The 20,257-nt window shown below is 46.4% G+C and overlaps 1 protein-coding gene across 2 annotated transcripts in view; it reads right to left on the reverse strand.

The window, feature by feature from the left end:
- The window catches only part of LOC141577999 (trafficking protein particle complex subunit 9-like), a 110,527-nt gene that overhangs the window by 48,431 nt on the left and 41,839 nt on the right, over window positions 1–20,257 (reverse strand). The window contains exons 7-12 of one of the 2 annotated variants that reach the window (XM_074366433.1): window positions 14,009–14,182; window positions 13,406–13,542; window positions 12,422–12,645; window positions 8,844–9,078; window positions 8,506–8,711; window positions 6,955–7,122 (exon numbers count right to left, since the gene is read on the reverse strand). In XM_074366433.1, coding sequence (XP_074222534.1) covers window positions 7,113–7,122; window positions 8,506–8,711; window positions 8,844–9,078; window positions 12,422–12,516 — 546 coding nt within the window. In that variant the 5' untranslated portion in view covers window positions 12,517–12,645; window positions 13,406–13,542; window positions 14,009–14,182 and the 3' untranslated portion in view covers window positions 6,955–7,112. The other variant, XM_074366434.1, reaches the window with a different exon arrangement.

Here is a 20,257-nt window from a genome sequence, read left to right on the forward strand (position 1 = left end):
ATCACGGCGTGGGAGTCACCTGAGAAGACTCCCCACTGCACGCAGCTCAGCCAATTCTCCTCCCTCATCCTGTATTGTTAGAGCCATGTTTCTAGGTTTCTCTTATTTCAAGTAATAGCCCTTTAAGTATATATCTGATCATCTGCATCAGACCACTTTACCTCCAAGGCACAGAAAATTATTCACTAACCAGAGCAGCTCCAGGACATAACGGTGATGGATTAGGGAGTCCTGCAGCATCCCAGCCTGCATGCACAAACCCCACATGTACCCTGGTGATGTCCGGAAAATTAAACGCATGGAAATATCTCACTGCTGGTACACGACATCTGCCCTCAAATTCCCCCAAAATCATGCTGGCAAAGCACTACTCAGCCCTCTCACTACAAAAAAAAACCAACAACAACAACAACAAAAAACGCTAAGAAGGCAAATTTAGGCTCTTCCATTGAAAACCAGCAACCATCAATGCCAGTATCTGAGCTGGAATGCTCCTGACTTCTAAAAACACTGCGCCGTTACTTTTCAAATGTGGAAGTCATATATGTATTCCACGTAGATGATATTACAGTAGGATTTTTCTTTTCAAAATAACCAGTTGCAATATTAGCACAAGAAAGTTTATGTTTCAGCTTTAAAAAAATCAATTATCTTCCAATTTCTTAATTTTGAACCTATTATTATTTTATAAATGGTGCTATGCTGCATAATATCAACAAACTGTTTGAATTCTGCAAACAAGACCTTTATGACATCACTATTTCAGAACAAACATTAATGATGTTTTGAGAGTTGGGGCCTGGGGTGCTCACTAACAGCTCTTTAAATACTGACAAGGATGTGCTATTAAGTAATGCAAAGGCTCTAACTCCACATTAGCTCAGAAACCAAAGAAACTACACCAAAGCCTTACTTTATCATTTTTAAATTTTGCTATTCTTTGGAATATTAAATTTCTTAATAATATATGATTTTTTTTTGAGAAAGACAACAGCTGTATTAAATTTCCTCTCACCAAGAAAGCAATCTTTATCAAGAATAAATACCCCATGGAAATCGAAATGACGGGAGGTTTCTAGCTAAGTGTACATGCCGATCTGAACAGAAATCTAAATCCTATCAGATCTCATTCGAACGAGCTCAACAAAGTCCTGGGCTACCCTGGAACTTAGCTCTTCTGTTCCAAAAGTTGGCTGAGCTAAGATCATCACACAAGGCAGGGAAGGAGAGAAGAGGAAAGTCCACCTGGCAGCCTCCATCTCTTTACTTCCAGCCAAAAGTCGCCTCTCGGGCGACCCCGATAACAAGCCCTCCCCATAAGGGAATCCAGCATCCACACTGCCCCTACCGTCCCCAAGCAGCCCTGACGCCCCTCTCCCAGCCTGTGAATGGTCTTCTAGTTGCCCCCCAATTTGGTGGCACCCTCCCCCTATTCCCCGCTACACACACACACACAGAGCAATGGCAGGCTTCCCAAAGCACAAACTTGATTACATTACCCACACTTCAAACCCTTCAGAGGCTCCCTGGTGGAATTCTTCCCCCGCCACCGACACTGCTCACCCAGCCTCACCCCAGTTCCCAGGTCCCCCCTGTCCTGCTCCTACTTCCCACTTGCCTCCAGGCTCATTTTGACTGATTTTCAAGGAAGACTTCCCTCCCTCCAACCTCCGCAACTTGTTCCTCTATTCCTAGAACATTCTAGGCTAAGTCAACTTCTGACACTGCTAAGCTCACAAGAAGCAAATACATTTTGCTTACTAATGTGGGTCCACCCTCTCTCCCCTAGACACACAGAAGTGCACGGGTTATGAATAAATGAATGACGGGGTGGGTCTCAAAGGGACAGACAGACCTGCTCTCGCCCGTCCCAACCCTACTGTCTGTAGAATATCAGAAGCAAAACCAGAAGTATCTTTCCTGAGGGTCTCTTCCTGCTGACACCCTTCACTGCCCCCAGTGTCTGTTCAAATAAAACCCAACGTCTTCCAAAGCCCTTCACCCCAGGCACTCTCCAGGGTCCTCCCCAGGAGGGGAACACTCCACCCTGGACCACACAGGGCACTCTCCCCAGGTCCCCACCCCACAAGCCTCCGGGCCTCTGCCCGGGCTGCACCTGCCACCTGAGCCACACTCTTGACTCCTTCTCCTGGCTGACCCTTACTCTGTCCCCACGATTGAATGTAGAGCCCATTTCTTCCAGGAAGTCCTCTCTGATAATGTCCTTTTGGTCTTGGCAGGGCTCCAACTATAGCAACAGTACATGGTGACCAACTGCGTGTTTGCCCACTCCTTTGAAACCACGAACTCTTGGGGGCCTCGTGGGAAGGAGTGAGAGATTACAAGAGGGGTGGGGGAAGCAAAAAGCAAAAATCACAGCCCAAGTCCCAAATTCAAGGATTCTTTCTCAGAGAAAATTATGAAATATTTCACACGTGTGCAATTTGGCTACTATTTTTGTGGCTTGTGGACAGCAAGAGCTTGGTGTTCTAGTCCAAAACCCAGATTACATGCAAAGAAATGTATATATTCATATCCAAAGGAAACCAGAGCTGTTCAACAACAGTTTGCAGTTAGAATAGAAAGGAACTTTGATAAAGGCAATCTCTCTCTCCCTCCACTTTCTTTTCTGGCATCATATAATTTTAGAAGTATTTGCGTGACTAAGAGATGGCTACAGACCGTGATTCTGCACTGGAGTGTTTGGGGCTGAGGAAGCCCAGATTACATTCACTGCGTAAATGCAATCACACCAAAACACTGATAGGTGCCGTGGTGGTGGAGCTGATGTTCCAAAGCAAGCAACCTTACTCTGTAAGAGAACTCTAAATAGAAAGAAAGAAATACAATGAACTGTACTCAATTTCATTCGATATATGGGTCATTAACTGATAGAATATCTTCACTAATGTAACCCAAAAATAAATTGTCAACGTCGATTTTCTTCATCTGACCGTTTTATGCTAACTTTGGTTATCAAAACCTCACTCCATATGGAAAGCTCAGACCTATGCTGCAGCAGTTACATCCCGTGGAAGAAAGCCGATCAAGGGAGAACTGGAGAGTTTCCCTTCAGAAGCTGCTAAGTCTGGTTTTGCACCTGTACGTCATTTGCAACCACGTCATCGTCAAGGAGTAAGACCTTACCACTTTGGGGCGAAAATCACTGCGGTGCTTCTGAACCATCAAAGATCACTGAGCTTTGTGAAACTGTCCTGAGGCACTTAAATCGTACTTTTTGTGAACGGCTCCAAAACTGACCCAATTCACCAATCCAGGTACAACAGGGAGGTACCGGAGTTATTAGAGAGAACATGCCCTTGAAGTCTGACAAGGCCCTGCTTGAATCCTGCTACAGCATTGACTAGTCGCTAAACGGACCAATTCCTTAAACCCTCTGAGAAGGCTTCCCAATCCGCAAAAGGGGGCTGTCACCGCCCACCTGGGAGGCATGGATGAGAACGCAACACGCAAGTAGGGCTGCCGACTGGTACCTGACACGGGGCCTGACTAGCTTCCCTCCGCTGCCCTTCTCCCCCTTTAAACTTGCACTGTTCCCCCTGGTAAGGATCAAACCAGTGGAAAAGACTGCCCGAATCTTCTGTGTATCCCTGGATACATGCATTAAAATTAGGAGGCCAGAAAAACAACTGCCTCCTACCCAGTCACTATCAATGTTCTTACTAGTCTGGGTATTTTTAACTCAATTTTTCAGGGAGACTATTCCAGAACTTTGCAAGCACCATTCTCCAGGTTGCCTCCCCTCCCAGCGCCCATCTCTTCTCACCTCAGATCCTCTGTCTGATTGACTTCTGTTCATTGAAAAGCGAGTCCAGTAGGGTGGCGGCTCCCAAGGACTCCCTCCCTCCCTCACAGGTGAGTGTGACTACTTTCTCCCCACTCCAACTCCAGCTTCTTAGAAGTCTACCCTCCCGGACCCTGCAGACTCTGCATCTTCCCAAGACACACGTGGCCACGACCCTTCTTACAGATTTCTTCCTGGCTGGCCCTGCCCAACCCCCGGCCCCTTAAGGATAAATGGCATTAGTCTGAAAATCGCAAACGCCGCAGACTGACACACCAAAGCTGCATGGTCTGGACTTTCCTCCAACCAAGGCACAGCCCTGCCCCGCCTCATCCTCAGTCTGCAGCTCTCAAGATGATCTAATTCACATGCGTGGCTGTGAACACCAGCTAAGAATGACGACTCCCAACGTGTATCTCTAGTCCGGCTCCTTCACCTGAGCCCCAGGGCCATAGACCCGAGTGCCTCTTTGAAGTCCTAACTAGGATGACAAATGGCATCTTAAAAATGCCTCATGTCCGCCATTTACTCTGGAATTCGATTCCTGGCAGGTACCTCCCAGACACCCCATTTTCGTAACAGCCCCAGCACCCACCTATGTGTTTGAGCTCACATTCAATTTCCACTGTTCCCTCCCCCAAGCCCTGCCCTGGAATCAGTTCTGTTATATCCGTCACTAAGCGTATCTCAAGTCTGGTTCTGCAGGGACCACGGCCGGAACCCCACAAGCTCAGAGCATGGTGCACTGAGTCACAGTCCTCCAAAGGGTGCTCCCTGGAGGGGGAGGCATCTCCTGCCACTGGTCACCTCAGAAGGCACTTTATTCTCACAAAGGAGGCCCAGGAGAAGAGACTCAAGGTTCTCCCGTGGTCTGAGTTTTGAAAGGCCCGAGGTGTGTGGGAGCTCCTAATTAGCAGACACACTTGCCAGTAAGCAGACGAAGATGGAGGAACCCAGGCAAGGCTGTTCTCACTCCGACCCCTGGGCCCTCGGGAGCCACGGGAAAGGCCTGTGTCCACAGCATAGCCCGGCCATCACAGATCCCAGCCTGCATTTGCCAACCCGGACAGACTAGACTCCTTCTACTTGCGACATTTACTTCTGATCTGTTCCCCACACACAATGTGATGGACTCATTCAGATATTCTCTCCTGTCTCAAGCGAGACAAATTCAGTGAAAAATGAAGTGTCTACATTTGGACCAGAGCATGAAAAGAGAAACAAGGCCTCATGTTCAGCATGATGGTGGTGGCCAAACACTTCCACCGGGTGAGATGAACCATGTAGGGGGTGAGAATCCAAGGTCCTAGGTCGGCCAAAGCATTTTCCTTCACAGTTGACTGGGGTGTTGGAGACTCACTACCGCAAACTAACGACAAGGCCGACAGTGGTGGACGTCAGCTGCAACAGACACGGAGTCAGCTATTTACTGCCAACATGTGTTAAAAGTAAAGGCCGGTGCAGGGAGGCCTGCACGGCTGCTGAGGCAAACCACAGACCCGGCTCTGAATGCCCACTGGCTGGAGCAGTGTGGAAGCTACGGTTCCCTTTAGCAGTCCCTATGTCCACCAGATCCAGGTGAGCCAGCTACTTAGGAGAAGGGCATGTTGTCCTGATACACAGAAAAACTAGCCTCGTAAAGGGAACAAAAGAGTGGCATGGAATTTAGACCCACTTCTGCCCCTTTATGAAGGCAAAGTAAAGTAAATGGCACGGGAAGTAAAATGCAAAAAAAAAAAAAAAATTAAATAACAAAACGGTGACTGCTTCCTCCAACAGCTGCTCACTCCCGAGCCTGCCACTCCCTCACCAGTGACCGCCGGCCAGGAAGCGCTGTCACGCGCGTCACACAGCGACAGCCAGTAACCGAGTGCCAAGCACGTTTGTGTAAAAGAAGTAATGTAGCAAGATGCTGCAGAATATGACTTTACAAGTTTAAATACTCCATGAAAAACATCCCTCAGCAGCCGCCTAAATGAATTCGCATCTCACTTCTTCAAAACAATCAAACAAATTTAATAAGGGCGCATTTGTCACCAAATATAAGGAGGACCAAACTGGTTCCTTAAAGCAAGGATTTTAAGAGGTATCAAACACCAGTGGGTGATGTGCTAAAAAAAATTAGAAAATAAAAAGATGACAAGGATAATACATGGATTAAGGCAGCTGTTAAGTTTTTGGTTTTTAAAGCGATGGAGACAGCACGGAGGGCGATCTAGCTATTTCCAATGCAGGGTGTGCACAGCCACATTTTCAGACGCAACAACATGCTCACAGGGCAGTACAAGAGAAAAAGGAATAAAGAAAAATGAAAAGAGAAACAAGAGAAAATTAGAAACACACAAGAACAAAAATGACTTTGACAGCACGTACAAGAATTTACGTGAGTGTGTGAGGCCAGGGACGTGGGGATGGTGAGACCCACCCTCAACTCCTGCTCCAGGGAGAGCAGGGGCCTGAGGGGACGGCGCTGCCGGGGGACCCCAACGTGGTCAGCGCCCCTAACCAAAACTCCACATACATTGGTCTAGGCAGGTCTTAAGCTACAAATTGTGGTCACATTTCAGGCTGGACAGTTTTACGCACTTCCACCAAGAGTAGCAGGAGAGAATTAGGCTCTGTTCCTGCACCAAAGCATTGTTTAATAAATTAATGTCTGCGGAATAGTAAAAGCAACATTGGAGTAAAAGTGACTGGAGGAGAACGTGCTTGATCCTAGCTCACTGGCCGCGTTATCTCACTGACGTTAAGATGCTGGCTGAGACCTTACGGTACCAAAACAGACAGACGCACCAGGAGGGAGGTTTAATGCGCTGCTATATTTTGATGCCGGGAGCCATGCCTGGTACACGAGGTTCTGGGTAAACAATGGTGACAGTGTCAACCACTATGGGCTAAGCACATATCCAGCTACTCCTCCAAATCCCATGGGCAGACTTCAAAAGGCAAAAACAAGCAGGAATTCTCTGGTGTGTCCGCAGACCCAGAGCCAAGCAGTTGCTGAGCAAAAATGTCACCAGTGCCTCCTGTGACAAAAGAGGAGGCACTGGCCTGGGGGCTGGGGCAGGGCTCCAGGCTTCCACTGCTCACCCACCAGTCTGTCCAGGGGGAGAAGGTGGTCCCTGCTTACGTTGCACCGATGCACCTACCTTGACTGATGCCTGGGGGATCAGCAGGTGGTGACATGTGAGGTGAACGGAGCCAGCCTCGGTGTAGCACGGTGGGTAGCTGTGCCCTCAGCAGTCCCCAGGCTCCTAAACCTGACACCTCATCTCCAAGGAGCAGATGAGGAGCGCGGGCATGTAGATCACAGGGCCCTGTGAGGACAAGAACAGATCATGGCCACGACATGCCTTGCCCCTTACTTAAGCATGTCCGGGAGGAACAGGAAATACATCCAGAGCCCGGTAGGCACCTCACGCAGGTGGGACTCGGGTCCTCTTGCCTATCACTCACAGGGCTGATCTGGATATTCTTTTTATCAATTCTCTGGCATCTTCTCCTCCAACTTACCAACAACCAGAAAGTAGAATCTGATCTTAGTTAAGTTCAAGAATCACAGAGCACCGCCTCCACAGCGGGCCCGGCAGCACGTGCCAGGTCGTCCGACCATCACCTGTGGGACCGCCATGAGCCCTCTCCAGACAAAAGGACCGAGGCCGTAGGCCGGGGGTACACAGATTCCCTCACTCTCCCCAGCAAAGGGGGACCACCTCCCGGCAAAGGCATCTCACCCTCTTCTGCCCGAGGGACAGCACAATAGATACACGGGGAAACGGAGCAGAAGTTGGGGGGTTAGGCAGCCCAGAAGAGCTCGTCTGTAATTCCGAGGCAAAGTGGGGCCGTTGACTTAATCACAGGGACAAAGTGAGGATGAACATTTCTCTGCTCTTTCCCATACTCCGTGATACGCCTTTCCCTGCATAAGGAGTTCATTCGGAGGTCCCTGGCGGTGTTTCTGATGTCCTAACATGGCATGCTGCCTGTCGAGCAGGAAGAGAGGGCCTGAGCCGAACAGGTGCTGAGCCTGGGAGGCAGGAGACTCTGGCTCCAAGCCAGCTCAACCAGTGCCTCTTTCTGCCTCTCGGGATTCAGCATCTCATCTATAAGCAAAGGGATGAGACTGTCCCAGGAAAGGCTGCCCAACAGAAATGAAATGAGAGCCATGTAAAGAAAGTTTCCCAGTTGCCACATTTAAAAATGTAAACAAAGAAACAAACCAACAAACAAAAAACAAGTACTAGAAACTGATTTTAAGAACATATCTTACATAATCTACTGTATGTAAAATACTATCATTTTGACATGTAATCCATAGAGGAAGTAACAAGATAGTTTATATGCTTTTAGTAGACAAGCCTCAGCGTCTCATGTGCATTTGAACTACAGCACATCTCAGCTCAGACCAGCCTTCTCCCCAGTGCTCCTAGCATCAGTGGCTGTGGCTACTCTATTGAACAGCAACTCCAGGGGTCCCACCAGGGTCCTGGCTGAAAAGCAGGAGTAAGTGCTCTAACACTATCACTAAAAGGATCTCTCTGAAACAAAGGCAGATTCACTTTTAAATGTCTCTAAACCGGTGGGCTGCACTTCCCTCCACCCTTGGCTACTAGACAGCCCTCTTCCTTGCTGACCCCTTTCTGGATGTAGGGAAGCAACCTGGCACAGAACCAGGGCGGACGGGCCGCCAGGTAAATTACCTGCTGTCTGTGTCCAGTCCCATGAAGTCCTCCTTCTCAAACAGGATGCAGAGGAGTGGGATCTTGTCCCCAGAATTGTCGGGGGCCCCATCCAGCCACTTAGACTTGAGCAAGATGAAGAGTGACTCAGTGAAGTCCTCAATCCTCTTCTCCACCACCCTGCAGTCCTCGTAGATTGAAGGCCACGTTGGTGCGCGGCTGCTCAGCTACCTCCCCATGCAGCACAAAGACAAAGAGTTGAGAGTCATTAAGCATGGTGCCATACAGCTCCTCTGCACGTGGAGCTTCTCAAAGGCCTTGGCCGAGAGGCAGTCGGTAATGGTGACAAGGCCCACAACCTTGAGATGGGTCTGGAAGCCGCTCCATCCATTCTTGGGCGCATAGTGATGCCTGTAGTGCATACAGAGTGTGCCCTGGGAGCTGCACGGGCTGATCTGGCTCACTAAAGAGATTCGCTTATAGATGCAAAAGAAATTCTCCTCTGAGATGATCCCCACTGGTTTGACCACCACAGGAAAAGTCTCATAGTCCTCAGCACACTGCACGTAGTCAGGGATGCTCATGTTGCAGGCCCTGCCGAGAGGGGAGAGGAGATCGAGGTAAATATTGTGCTGTGAGCTGCAGGCGCCTCTGGGTTGCGGTGACCTGGTGTGTACCAGCCAGAAGGCAGGGGAAGCCCAAGCAAATCCAGGGGTACAGTTTGTCCTTCAGAGCCTGCACATAGCTACCGTAGCACGGATCACTTTACCCAGCTTTTGGTCTAGGCTTCCTGCCCCTGCAGAGAAGGGTCATTTCTTGTTTTCTGTTTCAAAGCACCTAGCAAGGCCCTGATGCAAAGTCACTGCTCAAAAATGCGTAATAAAGAAATGAAAAAAGGAACTGCTTTCCGCAACCCCCTTCAGCAGAATATAAAGAAAAGGACAACAGTAGGAGCAAAAGATCTGGATTTCAATTCCAATTTATTTGAACCCCTAAGCTGCAGAATAATGGATAAGAAAACTTGCCTTGTGGAGGAGGGTACAGTTCAGTGGTAGAGCACATGCTTATCATGTACGAGGTCCCAGTACCTCATTTTAATAAACGAAACAAATAAAGAAACCTAATTACCCTTCTCAAAAAATACTTTTTAATTCAAAATTCAAAAACCACCTTGCAATTTACACAACATTGTAAACTTGACTATACTTCAATTAAAAAAAAATAATCCTTGCCTTACAAGAATATATCTGGATTATGGAAGTTTGCAAATATAAAATGCCTAGGGTACCACCTGCATAAAAAGGGGTGACTACAAATTTACTATCCCTACTTTATGAGCTATATTTCCTTCTGGGGGTTATAACCTCTCAGAGCTAATTTTCTCAGATTTAAAAAAAAGTAAATATTACATGATTCTCAGTACTGCTGAAGAATCAGATAACCCTATGAAAGCATCTGACCCAAAGAGGTTACTCAATAAACGTTTGTTGAATGAATGAATAAACAAGCAAAGTGAATGCTGCTCCCTGCCACAGACCATCATAATGGTACTGCTTGGAAATCCCAAGCCCACGTTCCACCCGTCTCTACACTAATCATGTGGGTGACCTGGGCAGGCGTGTGTACTTCTCTAAGCCCCAGTTAAATCGTGAATAGAAATGATGGCAATAACACAAACCTCAAATTTTTAGTGAGTCAGTAATGAATCGTACCCCAGCTTTGAAAGATGGAACCATTAAGGAAAACTGGGAAAATTTTCTTAGCAGCCTCTGGGGGCGGCTTTGGTGGGGGGTGTCAGAGGCAGTTGTAGGCAAACAGCTGAATCAGATAAAACTTTGAGCACTGACTTTCTGCTAGTCCCAAATATGGGTCACAGAGATAAACTAGGCACTGTTTCTTCCTCTGAAGAGCTGCTCACAGTCCAAGCTATAAATTCACTGAGTGGGAATGCTGTGTCTTCTGGCATCTTTGGTGCATAGTTGGGGACACATAGCAGGTCCTTACCTCCATAGGCCCTCTCCATATTATCTCTTACAACTACATGGGAATCTAAATTATAACTCAAAATAAAATTTCTACTTTTTTAAAGAAGCTATTGAGGTTAAATTTGCTCACTGTCTCAAAAAAGGAACACACAGAAAAAATAGGACAATGCCCAGCACATGAGATACACTCAGTTAAAATTCCCACTGAACCCAGTGGTCCCTCCAACTTCAGAGCAAGAGGATGGGTCCTCGTGGCAAGAGGCCACTGCACCTGAAACTAACAAAGCTAATGGTGCTCAATTCCAAGAGCCCCTGTCACCAACCTTGTTCTAATTTTCTATTTGTAATTTTTTTCTTTTTATTAAATAGAAACTCCCAATTGCATAGCCTTCACCTGACTAGACATCATGATGGCAGCCCTTCAAAACCTGACCACAGAAATCATGATGGCAGCCCTTCTTGGTGAAACAATAAAATGAAAAGACATTTCCAAAAGACCTCTGTGTAAATCTACTAGGGAACTTCATCCTGGACTGAGGAAGAGGACTGGGGAGGAGGGGGCAATCTGGGGCATAGAGAACTATGGGCCACCTGTCCCACGATGGACTTTAGACTCAACCATCACCCTCCAGGAGATTTAAAATGCACAGCGACATAGTGCTATGGGCAAGATTTTTTTTTTTTTTTAAATCCCTGAATCCCTTGCAGGTCTTGTTTCTACTGAGACACAAATAGATTATGTGTATAATGTTTCACAAAAGCCTTAAAATATTATCACCCCAACTTGACACATCAAGAAACTGAGGTAGAGAGGTTTGTCACATTGTGCAAGATTAAAGAGAGGCCACGACAGACACCATATTTAAATCCAAGGCCCTGCTCCAGTGCTCACACTAGAAAGTGTGACATACTGCCCCTTTTCTGCCCTCTCCCTGCAATAAATCTCTGAAGAGTCTTTTCTGTGCCACCTGGAATCACAATCACATCAATTTTCCACAAAGAGCTATGTCCCTCCTTGCAGGAAGTAACAAAATCTAAAGTGTTGGGATGGGAGGAGAGATTTGCATTTTCTGTTTCTCAAAGGAAACATGGCTTAAAAGAAACTGAAAAGCACTTATCTAGTCTAAGCCCTCATTGTGCAGATAAAGAAACGGAGGGTCAGAAGAGATGAGGAAAGGGCCTTATTAACAAATATTGCCTCAGCGCAGCACCAAGCCAGCCCTGGGCACTGCTGGGGGAGAATGTGGAAGGCCCAGGAGTATGAGCCTTAGAAAACGGAAAGAGAAGAAGCATACAAGGCCCCGTCTCTACACCACCATACAATGAATTTCCACCAAATTACCCAGTATGGGGGCAGCCAATAATTAGGTGGGGTAAACTGGTTACAGAAACCTGGAAGTCTCAACCATAGTGGAAATTCCAACATTTACTGTTTTTTTCCCAGTTCAATAATCAACTCAGTGGGCACTCTGTACCAGGGACTACACTAAGCCTGGAGTTCTCCCAAATACAGATCTCTATTACCACGTGTGCAAACCACATAAAGGCCACCAGAAGAAAAGCGCTCACAGATAACATGGAATTACTGTAACTGAAAGCAGCCAAAGAGCATATATTATTAGGAAAAACTGTGCTGCTAGAAATGGACTCATGGACATAGAAAGCAAACTGTGCCTAGCAGGCAGGAAAGGGGGGATTAACAGATACACGTTAACAAATATAAAATAAATGACAAGGACCTACTATATAGCACAGGGAACTATATTCAATTTCTTGTAATGAGTTCTACTAAAAACAATCTAAAACATATGTATATACATATGCATATGTTGATAACTGAATCTCTGCTGTACACCTGAAACTAACATTGTAACTTGACTACATTTCAATAAAAAATAAATTAAAAAAAAAGTAAAAATAAAAGCAACGCCATTAAGAAAAAAAAAGAATACTGTAATCCTCTTAGCTGTAGGTCCTGGAGAATCCTGGTTGCAAGCACCAAGTCCACTGGATCTCTCCAGCACTGGCTGTCACTCTTTCTGACCATCAGACAGTCACTTGGCTTCACTGAGGTTACTTTTCTCTTCTGTGAAAGGCTACAGTAGCAACTAACGATGTATAGAATCTCATCATTCACAAGCCCAACATTTAGTGAGGACTTCCCATGGGCCAGGCTCTGGAGAGATGAAAAGATACGGTCCCAGATATAGTCATGTGTAGAAGAAATTTATGCCATAAAGACATTAATTCTTCCTGTTTTGATACACAGATTCATTGCAATTCTGATTAGAATTCCTACCAGATATTTCATGGAATGTAACAAGTTAATTTATGGTCAGGAATAGTCATGAAACTTCTTTAGAAACACCACTGGGGAGGGGTGGGTATGTCACTCATTTCCACTGGTCTTTCTGTTGTGATGAAAACGTTCTGGAATAATAATTGTTGAACCACTGTGAATACGCTAAAAGTTGCTGAATTGTACCATTTAAATGGATGGACTTCATGGTGTGTGAACAATATCACAATGAAGCTGTAATATGAAAAAATATTTCCTGAAAATTATTTTTCCCTCTATACTAGTAGTCTGCCCCACGATTTAATAAAAACAAAAAACCAAAACAAACCAAACTGTGCCAGGAGCTCTTTAGGACTTCAATGTCCCTGGGTCTCCACTGCCTCTGGTGGTGCTGTTCCTGTTAACGCACCCTAGCTGGGCTGGGCTAGTTAGGGACTGTAACTATCTTTTTAAAATCGACGATTACACGTTTCACCCTGGGAGTAGGAAGGAAGGAGCATGTCACAGCCTCATGACTTCAGCTCATTTTTAACTGAACCTAGCCCTGATTTCAACACTGTAATCCCTGGCACTATAAAAACACGTGACATCAACAAGCACCGCCATCATAACACCTGAAAGTGTTCAAGGTACTTACCTGGGGCAGAAACACTGAGGGAGGAGACAGAAGCTCGCTCAGCACTGAGGATCCAATTTCCCCACTCCACCAGAAGCTGGGCTTTACAGCCGGAGGCTCTCAGCCCAGGGAGCATCTCCCACGCCACTGAGCTTGTCCTCAGGGAGCAGGAAAGGAAGAGAAGGGCAGCCCCGGGGTCGCGGGGCAGGGAAAGCAGTGGGGGGTTGGTGGAAACGTGGGCTGCAGCCCCGCTCGGAGGCCAACCCCAGCCCCAGCCGCCCGCCCCCATTTGGGTCCGCAGACACCGCCCACCTGGGACACAGCCCGCCCAGTGGCGGGGACCGGCCTGCGGCCGAGGAGAGGCAGCCCGGGAGGAGAGGTTTCACGGGCGGGAGAGGGGAAGGGGACGCCAGCCACGGACTGAGGGAAGCCCGGCTGGGTGAGAGGAGGCAGGTGCACCCCTGGCCATGGACAGGTGTGGCCGGGGCGCCGGGGCATGTGGAGCGGGCAGAGGGATCTGGCCCTAGCTATTCAGCTGAACACAGGCTGACTGGCGCCCTGGGGTGCTGTGACATGCCGACCGCCCTCCCGCAGCCGCCTGACCCCTTTCCCGGGAACCTTCACCTTGCATTACCACAGCCAGATGCCCCGGCCCCGGGCAGGAGCTAAAAGCCTACAGGTCGACAGAGCTGAGAAGCCTTTGGGGCCGATCCCCGGCTCGGAGCTGGAGCTTCCAACCCGTGGTCCAGCTGGCACCGACTGCCCATGCGCAGGAGGGCCAGCCATCCACTCTGGGTTCTGCGAGAGAAGGTGGGGCAACGAAGGAGGGAGAAGATGGGAGGGGGAGGAGAGGAGGGGAAAAGTGGAGAGAGACAGATGGACAGGAAGAGCAGAGAAAAGGGATGGATCTGGAGAGGGGAGGGTCTTAGCGGAGATGGAGAGAAAAAGCTTTACCTCTGGGGGCACCCCGAAGGAGGCGGCAGTCCTGCCTCTGTACCATTCTGTTACCCTTCAAGGCCCGCAGCTCATGTTTTACCTCTCTGATCCAGCCCTCCATCCGATGCTTCAGCAGAACCCCTATGGGTATCACACCCGTTGCCCCCACGCGGAGCTGGGTTTTCTGTTGCTCTGGGAACCAAGCACCCACAGGTGTTGTCGCTCAGAACTACCTTGGGAAGAGTACCTATTCCCCTTTTACACGCTGGGAAACAGCCAGGCATGATCTCTGCCTTAGTTCCACTCTCCCAGGTGTTGGGCTGGCGGGGAGCGGGGTGGTACAAGATCAGAACCCCAGACAGAGCAGACTGCCTGAGTGTTGGTGCACAGTCCCCATCCCTCCTGGGTAAACCACACCCCAGCCTAGTGGAACCATCAAGGGCTCACAGTAATTTCCTGGGTTTGGGAGAGCTATCATCATGTAAAGGAAAAGCCCAGCTGGGCTAACAAGCTAATTCACAAATCTAAGTGGGATAAGTGTCGGTTTACTGATCTAAATTCTGCTGGGCTAACTCGTAAATCTGAAGTTTAGTGTCAGTTTAGTGGGCTAACAAGCTAACTCATAAATCCAACCTCAACAGGTGTCAGTAACGTGATCTATTACAAGTTGATAAGCTCCAGTGTACTGATTTCTTGCTTTTTGTTGTTTGAGCCTTATTGGCTAATACCCCTTACTTGTAATTAACCCTTTAAAACCTCATGTGCATGTCTTGGAGTTGCTCAGAACTTCGGAGCAGAATCCCCTCTGAGCCCGCCGGCATAATAATTCTGAGTACGCCAACCCTCCCAGCGGTGCTTGTTTCTTGGCTGGCCTGTTGTTTCCCTAACACTCAGTTCCAGTGCCCAGCTTGCTAGGTAGATAGGAGTGTTACCGATTCCAAATTCATTCTCCTCAGTGCAGGACAGGCCAATAAGTTGGGAGACCAAGTGTTGGGGCAAGGAAAAGCAAGTCTCTTTATACCTAGATGGCAAAATAATGTCTTGGAAAACAATCTCCCCAAGTCAGAATTCAGGCTCCTTTCCTACGTGCTTGGTTGTTGCAATCTTCCTGGTGTAGGAATTCCTTCTTGTTAGAATCCTCTGTTCTTCCAGCTATCTGCCTGGGTCAAATCTCTGTAAACCTCCAACAAAACAAACGTTATTTTCTATTCTGTAATTTGTTATCTTTTTATGAATGAAAAAGTGTTAAATATCCTTAAAGGTCAGAGCCTTTAGAATAGGCTCTCCTGTATATTTCAGGCTCTAAGCAACATTGTTTTACATGCAAGATGAAGCCTAGGAGACACAGCATAGGGTTAAACTCAAATGAAAAGATCTACTATGCAGTCAGATTTGTTCTGTTCTATTACACGGGCAGAAGCCACTTGAGGATTAAAATCCCTTTAAGTTAAAAATAACTAAAACTTTAAAGGAATTTACATACATAGTTAGGAGTGTGTATACCATATCTGGAAAAGCATCCAAAGGTTAGTAAACAGTGGCATCTCCAGGGAGGGCTGGAAGAACAGAGGATGAGGGTAAACTTCTTTCACTTGTGTATTTTTGTGCTCTGTTTGAATTTGTTTAACCATTTGCATGTATTTCTTTTTCAGTTAAAAAAAATGTGTAATGGAGCAAAGGAGTTATTAGCTCAGCAAATACAGCAGCCATGGAATTACTGAGTCATCACTTTTGACTTAAGCCAGGAAGCATTTATTGACTCTCTCCTATGGGCCCAGTGCTGTTTTAAGACTTCTTTTATTATTATTATTTATTATTATTATTACTATTATTATTGTTATTATTATTTTATGAAATAATAACAAGGTATACCCCACCCCTGCCCATGGCTGGTGGAAAACCAACTGAGTTTTTATTGAGTTGTTTTCCAAGTAGTATAGATGAGTTATAAATTGAACACATCTTCAGGGCAAAACAGGTGGAGTGGTTTTACAGCACGCTAGACAGCTATGAAGGGTTTTCAATAAAGGTGCCCAGAGGCTGAGAGAGAAATCCTCCAGGGCCCTACAATAAGCTGCCAAAACTGCCTTCTCCATGGCACTACTGAAATAGGAAAGAACAAATCTGACTCCATATTTGATCTGATCCTTTGACTTTAAGAAAACCACGTTAATACGCTCCGGTCTTTTCGTCGGTTATGATGTCACAGAGGAGACGGACAGGTCAACAAGGGACCACTCTGCCATGATCACTGAGCCGAGGAACGGGATGGGCGGCAAGATGTATGACGCAGCCATAGATGTGCCCGTGCTTCTAGGCAGGTAACCAAATTCGCCTCGACAAGGTGTCAAATACTTGTGCCCACGTCCTCATCACCTGACATGTATTATAGAGAAATGGAAACCTATACCAATACCCTTGGTGGGTACACCGTCCAAAGAGCAAAGTCACAGTTTGACAACTGGCCATCCCGGTTCCCTGGGATTCATTCTTGGAGAACCTTAGAAACCACTCCTCTGTCCTTAAGAAGTGCTGCATATTTGTCCTATCTTTGGCTCAGTGATGGAGCATGTTCAAGTGAACTTTAATGTCTGCACAGATTTGACTGTCTTTCTCCAGTTTCACGTGTCCATTCTAAAGAGGCCTGAGCTAAGCCCATCCTCCGTGAGATCTATTCCCTACAGTGACAGCTCATTGAGCCTGCAATTAAAAGCTAACTGAACAAGACTGTCTGTCCTCAGCTAAAACGTTCACCCACCCTTCACTGCTTTCTTAATCTCCTCTCCTGGCTAATTGCAACAGACTAACACCTCCCTCTACCAAGCTTCCCAACTATGTCAGTTTTTCTCCCCAAAGAGAAAGTAAGGTCCATAAATGAGAAGTCAACTCCATAGATACCTCTGAATTCCTAGCATATAGTAATGTCAATAAACAGAAATATGATTGTGGCTTCTTTCCTTTAAAACATTTCCGGTTATTTGAATGAGACCTTGGAAGAGAGGTGTTTGCAGTCAAGTATCTTGATCCACAATACTCTGGAGGCCTTTTTCGGAATGGCTGTTCACTAATCCATTCAAAACACAGCTTCTCATTCCAGGAGTAGCTCTGCTTCTCTGCCAGGAGTTTGTGGTCACTCTCATGCAAGAAGAGCTTTAAACTATATCCTTACTTTGGATTTGTTATTTTTCCCCTCTTCCAACAAAATTGACTTTCCCTACTGTCTTGCTTTGAGGAAATTTTTTTCCCTAGTTCACCCTTTAGTAAACCATGCTTCTCGGGATGGGCTTGGCTTTACATATGATCAGTCATCCAACTCCCAGTGTGAGAGGCTACGGGCTCACCTCCTACCCTCCTGTCAAGGCAACTGAAATTCAGTACAGGAGCCAACAGGCACCCCAGGGCTTCTAAGGCTCATGTATTACCCAGAATCCCTGCTTTCTGGTTTGTCTTGGCTTCTGAGGATTTCCCCTCACTTTCTTGACAATTAGCTGTGCAGCTTGAAAGATGAGGAAGGAAGGTTTTATTTCTTAATCCGCATTTTAAGAAATTTTTGTAATGAAGGTTTTCACAAGTTTCTACAACCCTCCATTGCAGAGACAGAAAACACACTAGTTATTTTCTAAGTTTAGCTATCATGTGTATTTTTTCTTTTGTTTTCTTAACTGCAAACAGACATCTTTTAATTAAAAAAAATTAAGGCCCCAAAAAGGATAGAGAAAGGGCATACAAAATTAAAGGGCAAAGACAGAAAAATGATAAATACTCTACAAGGTTAATATAATAATTACTCTATGGATCAGATCAGCAATTCTCAGTAACAGCTAATTGAAATATGACCATGAGGTAAAACGTCTCTCTTGTCAGGAGATGGCTAACAGAATATAGAATTAAATCAACAAACTAAAATTCTAAGTCTGGCGAGGTACAGAAAGATACCAGCATAATGTGTCATCTTCTGGAAAGGAGGGAGGCTCACCAGCTCTTTACTGTGGAGCCTGAGCCCAGGGGAGGTCGGTGAATTGAGCTCTGTAAGTACCCAATTAGCAAAGTGGGTGATGAATAAAGAGGCATGAGCTTTGATGACAGAGATGATACTACTATTCACTTGTCCTGTAAAATATGCCTTCACGTTCAGTGATCAATACCTCGGCGTCCTCAGGGATTAAGATTATAGGAAAATTCACAGCCTGGGCCCAGACCTCCTCTTTGAGCTCGTGACACTGCACTTAGATTTCTCAAGGGGAACTACAACTCCACCTGCAAAGAGCTGACTTCACGGTTCTCCTCCCATAGCCGTCCTGCCCAGGGCCCCTGGTCGGGGGGCAAGGTCTCTCTGCCTCTCCGAGCTCAGGCCCATCACTCACAGATGTGACTGGACCCCTCCTTCAGGGCCCAGATTTCCTCAGTCACCGAGTCCCACCACCCACACCTGTCCTACCAGGTACTCACTGGCACTAACTCAGCACTGACTCTGTGCTGGGTACCATGCTGCACACTGTGCACACATTATCTCACTGGATCTCCACAGCAGTCCTGGGAGGTCGGTACATCACTGCATTTATTGATTAGATAAATTGTTTCACTTCCTTGAGTCCATTATCCAAAGTGACACGGCTACTGAGCCACAAAACTGGGACTGAAAACCACTTGAAAATTCTACACTCCTACACCTGGCAGCCACCCTAATCTGACTCATCACATCACCTCCTGCTGAGCCTTCTAAATGTTTCTAAGCATTCTACAAGACAAAAGTGATCTAGGAGAGCACCCCTTTCCCCTACTTAAAATCTGTCAATGACTGTCCACTGCCCTTAGGATAAAGCCCCACCGGTCCTGAGCACAGCCCAATGGCCGGGCATCCGCGTTTCGTGCGCGGCCTCGCCGCCTCACCCACCACGCAGCTATACACTGGCTGTGTCCAGGATAGGGATGCTGACTCCGTACAACCCGGTTCTCTTCTCAATCAAACAATGATCACCTTCTTCACTGTCCACCCTCTTCACTGCTGACTCTCAGAAAAATGATTTCTCAGGATGAATCAATATCTTTTTCCTTACAACTTCTCGTCATTGATAATGAGCTCCACCCAAAAGAGAGAAGACTTAATTCTCAGTCTCCTTATCTGTAAAGTGAGAATAACAAGGAAATATGTGAGGTTTTAAGAGAAATAATATTCATGTGAGGCTGAGGGACAATTCCCAACATACAGTAAGCACTCAATATGTGCTTACTTATTATTAATAAGAATATAATGCATTCCAGCTACCTTAACTCAATGTTTTATGGCTATGTCCAACAGACTACAGACACACTGTTGGAGGAACCGCTTTGAGCAGATCAGCACAAGCATACTGGGAAAGGTAAGCCCTGACTCCGGTTACAGCTGCAGCCACCCAGCACTACGGGGCGGGGCAGTTTCTCAGACTATTACAAGTTGCTTGAGCATTTGTCACTAATGAATAAAGACAGGTGTTCTTTATTCAAAACTCCTGAAACATAAATCTTCAAAGATTGATGCAAATTAGATTTCAAGTACAACACTATCTCTAGAAATTATTTGATAATAGTCTTAGCTCCTCTGCACATCAAAAGGGCATGTTCTTAATGTATCTGACTACACCGAAAGTGTTGTTTAAAAGAAATTAAGATGAAGCCATCTTAAATAAGCTCTCAGTATCATCTGCACAAAGCCCCACCCAAGGGTCTCATTTCTCAATTCCACATAGTTGTTCAGGTAGCTTAACCTGGGTCTTGGTTTCTTATAACACGGGGGTGGGAAGAGTTGTGGATAGATTTATGTAACAAATATAAGCTTACGGTATTTGCTGCGTAGAAATCCTAGAAATAAACAAATAGATATATAGTCCTTCCCTCAAGAAGCTCAGCCTTTCCATTTACAACAGCATTAAAAATAAAGTGAGATACATTTAACAAAAA

Source organism: Camelus bactrianus, chromosome 6, assembly GCF_048773025.1.
Source record: "Camelus bactrianus isolate YW-2024 breed Bactrian camel chromosome 6, ASM4877302v1, whole genome shotgun sequence".
Taxonomy (NCBI): Eukaryota; Metazoa; Chordata; class Mammalia; order Artiodactyla; family Camelidae; genus Camelus; species Camelus bactrianus.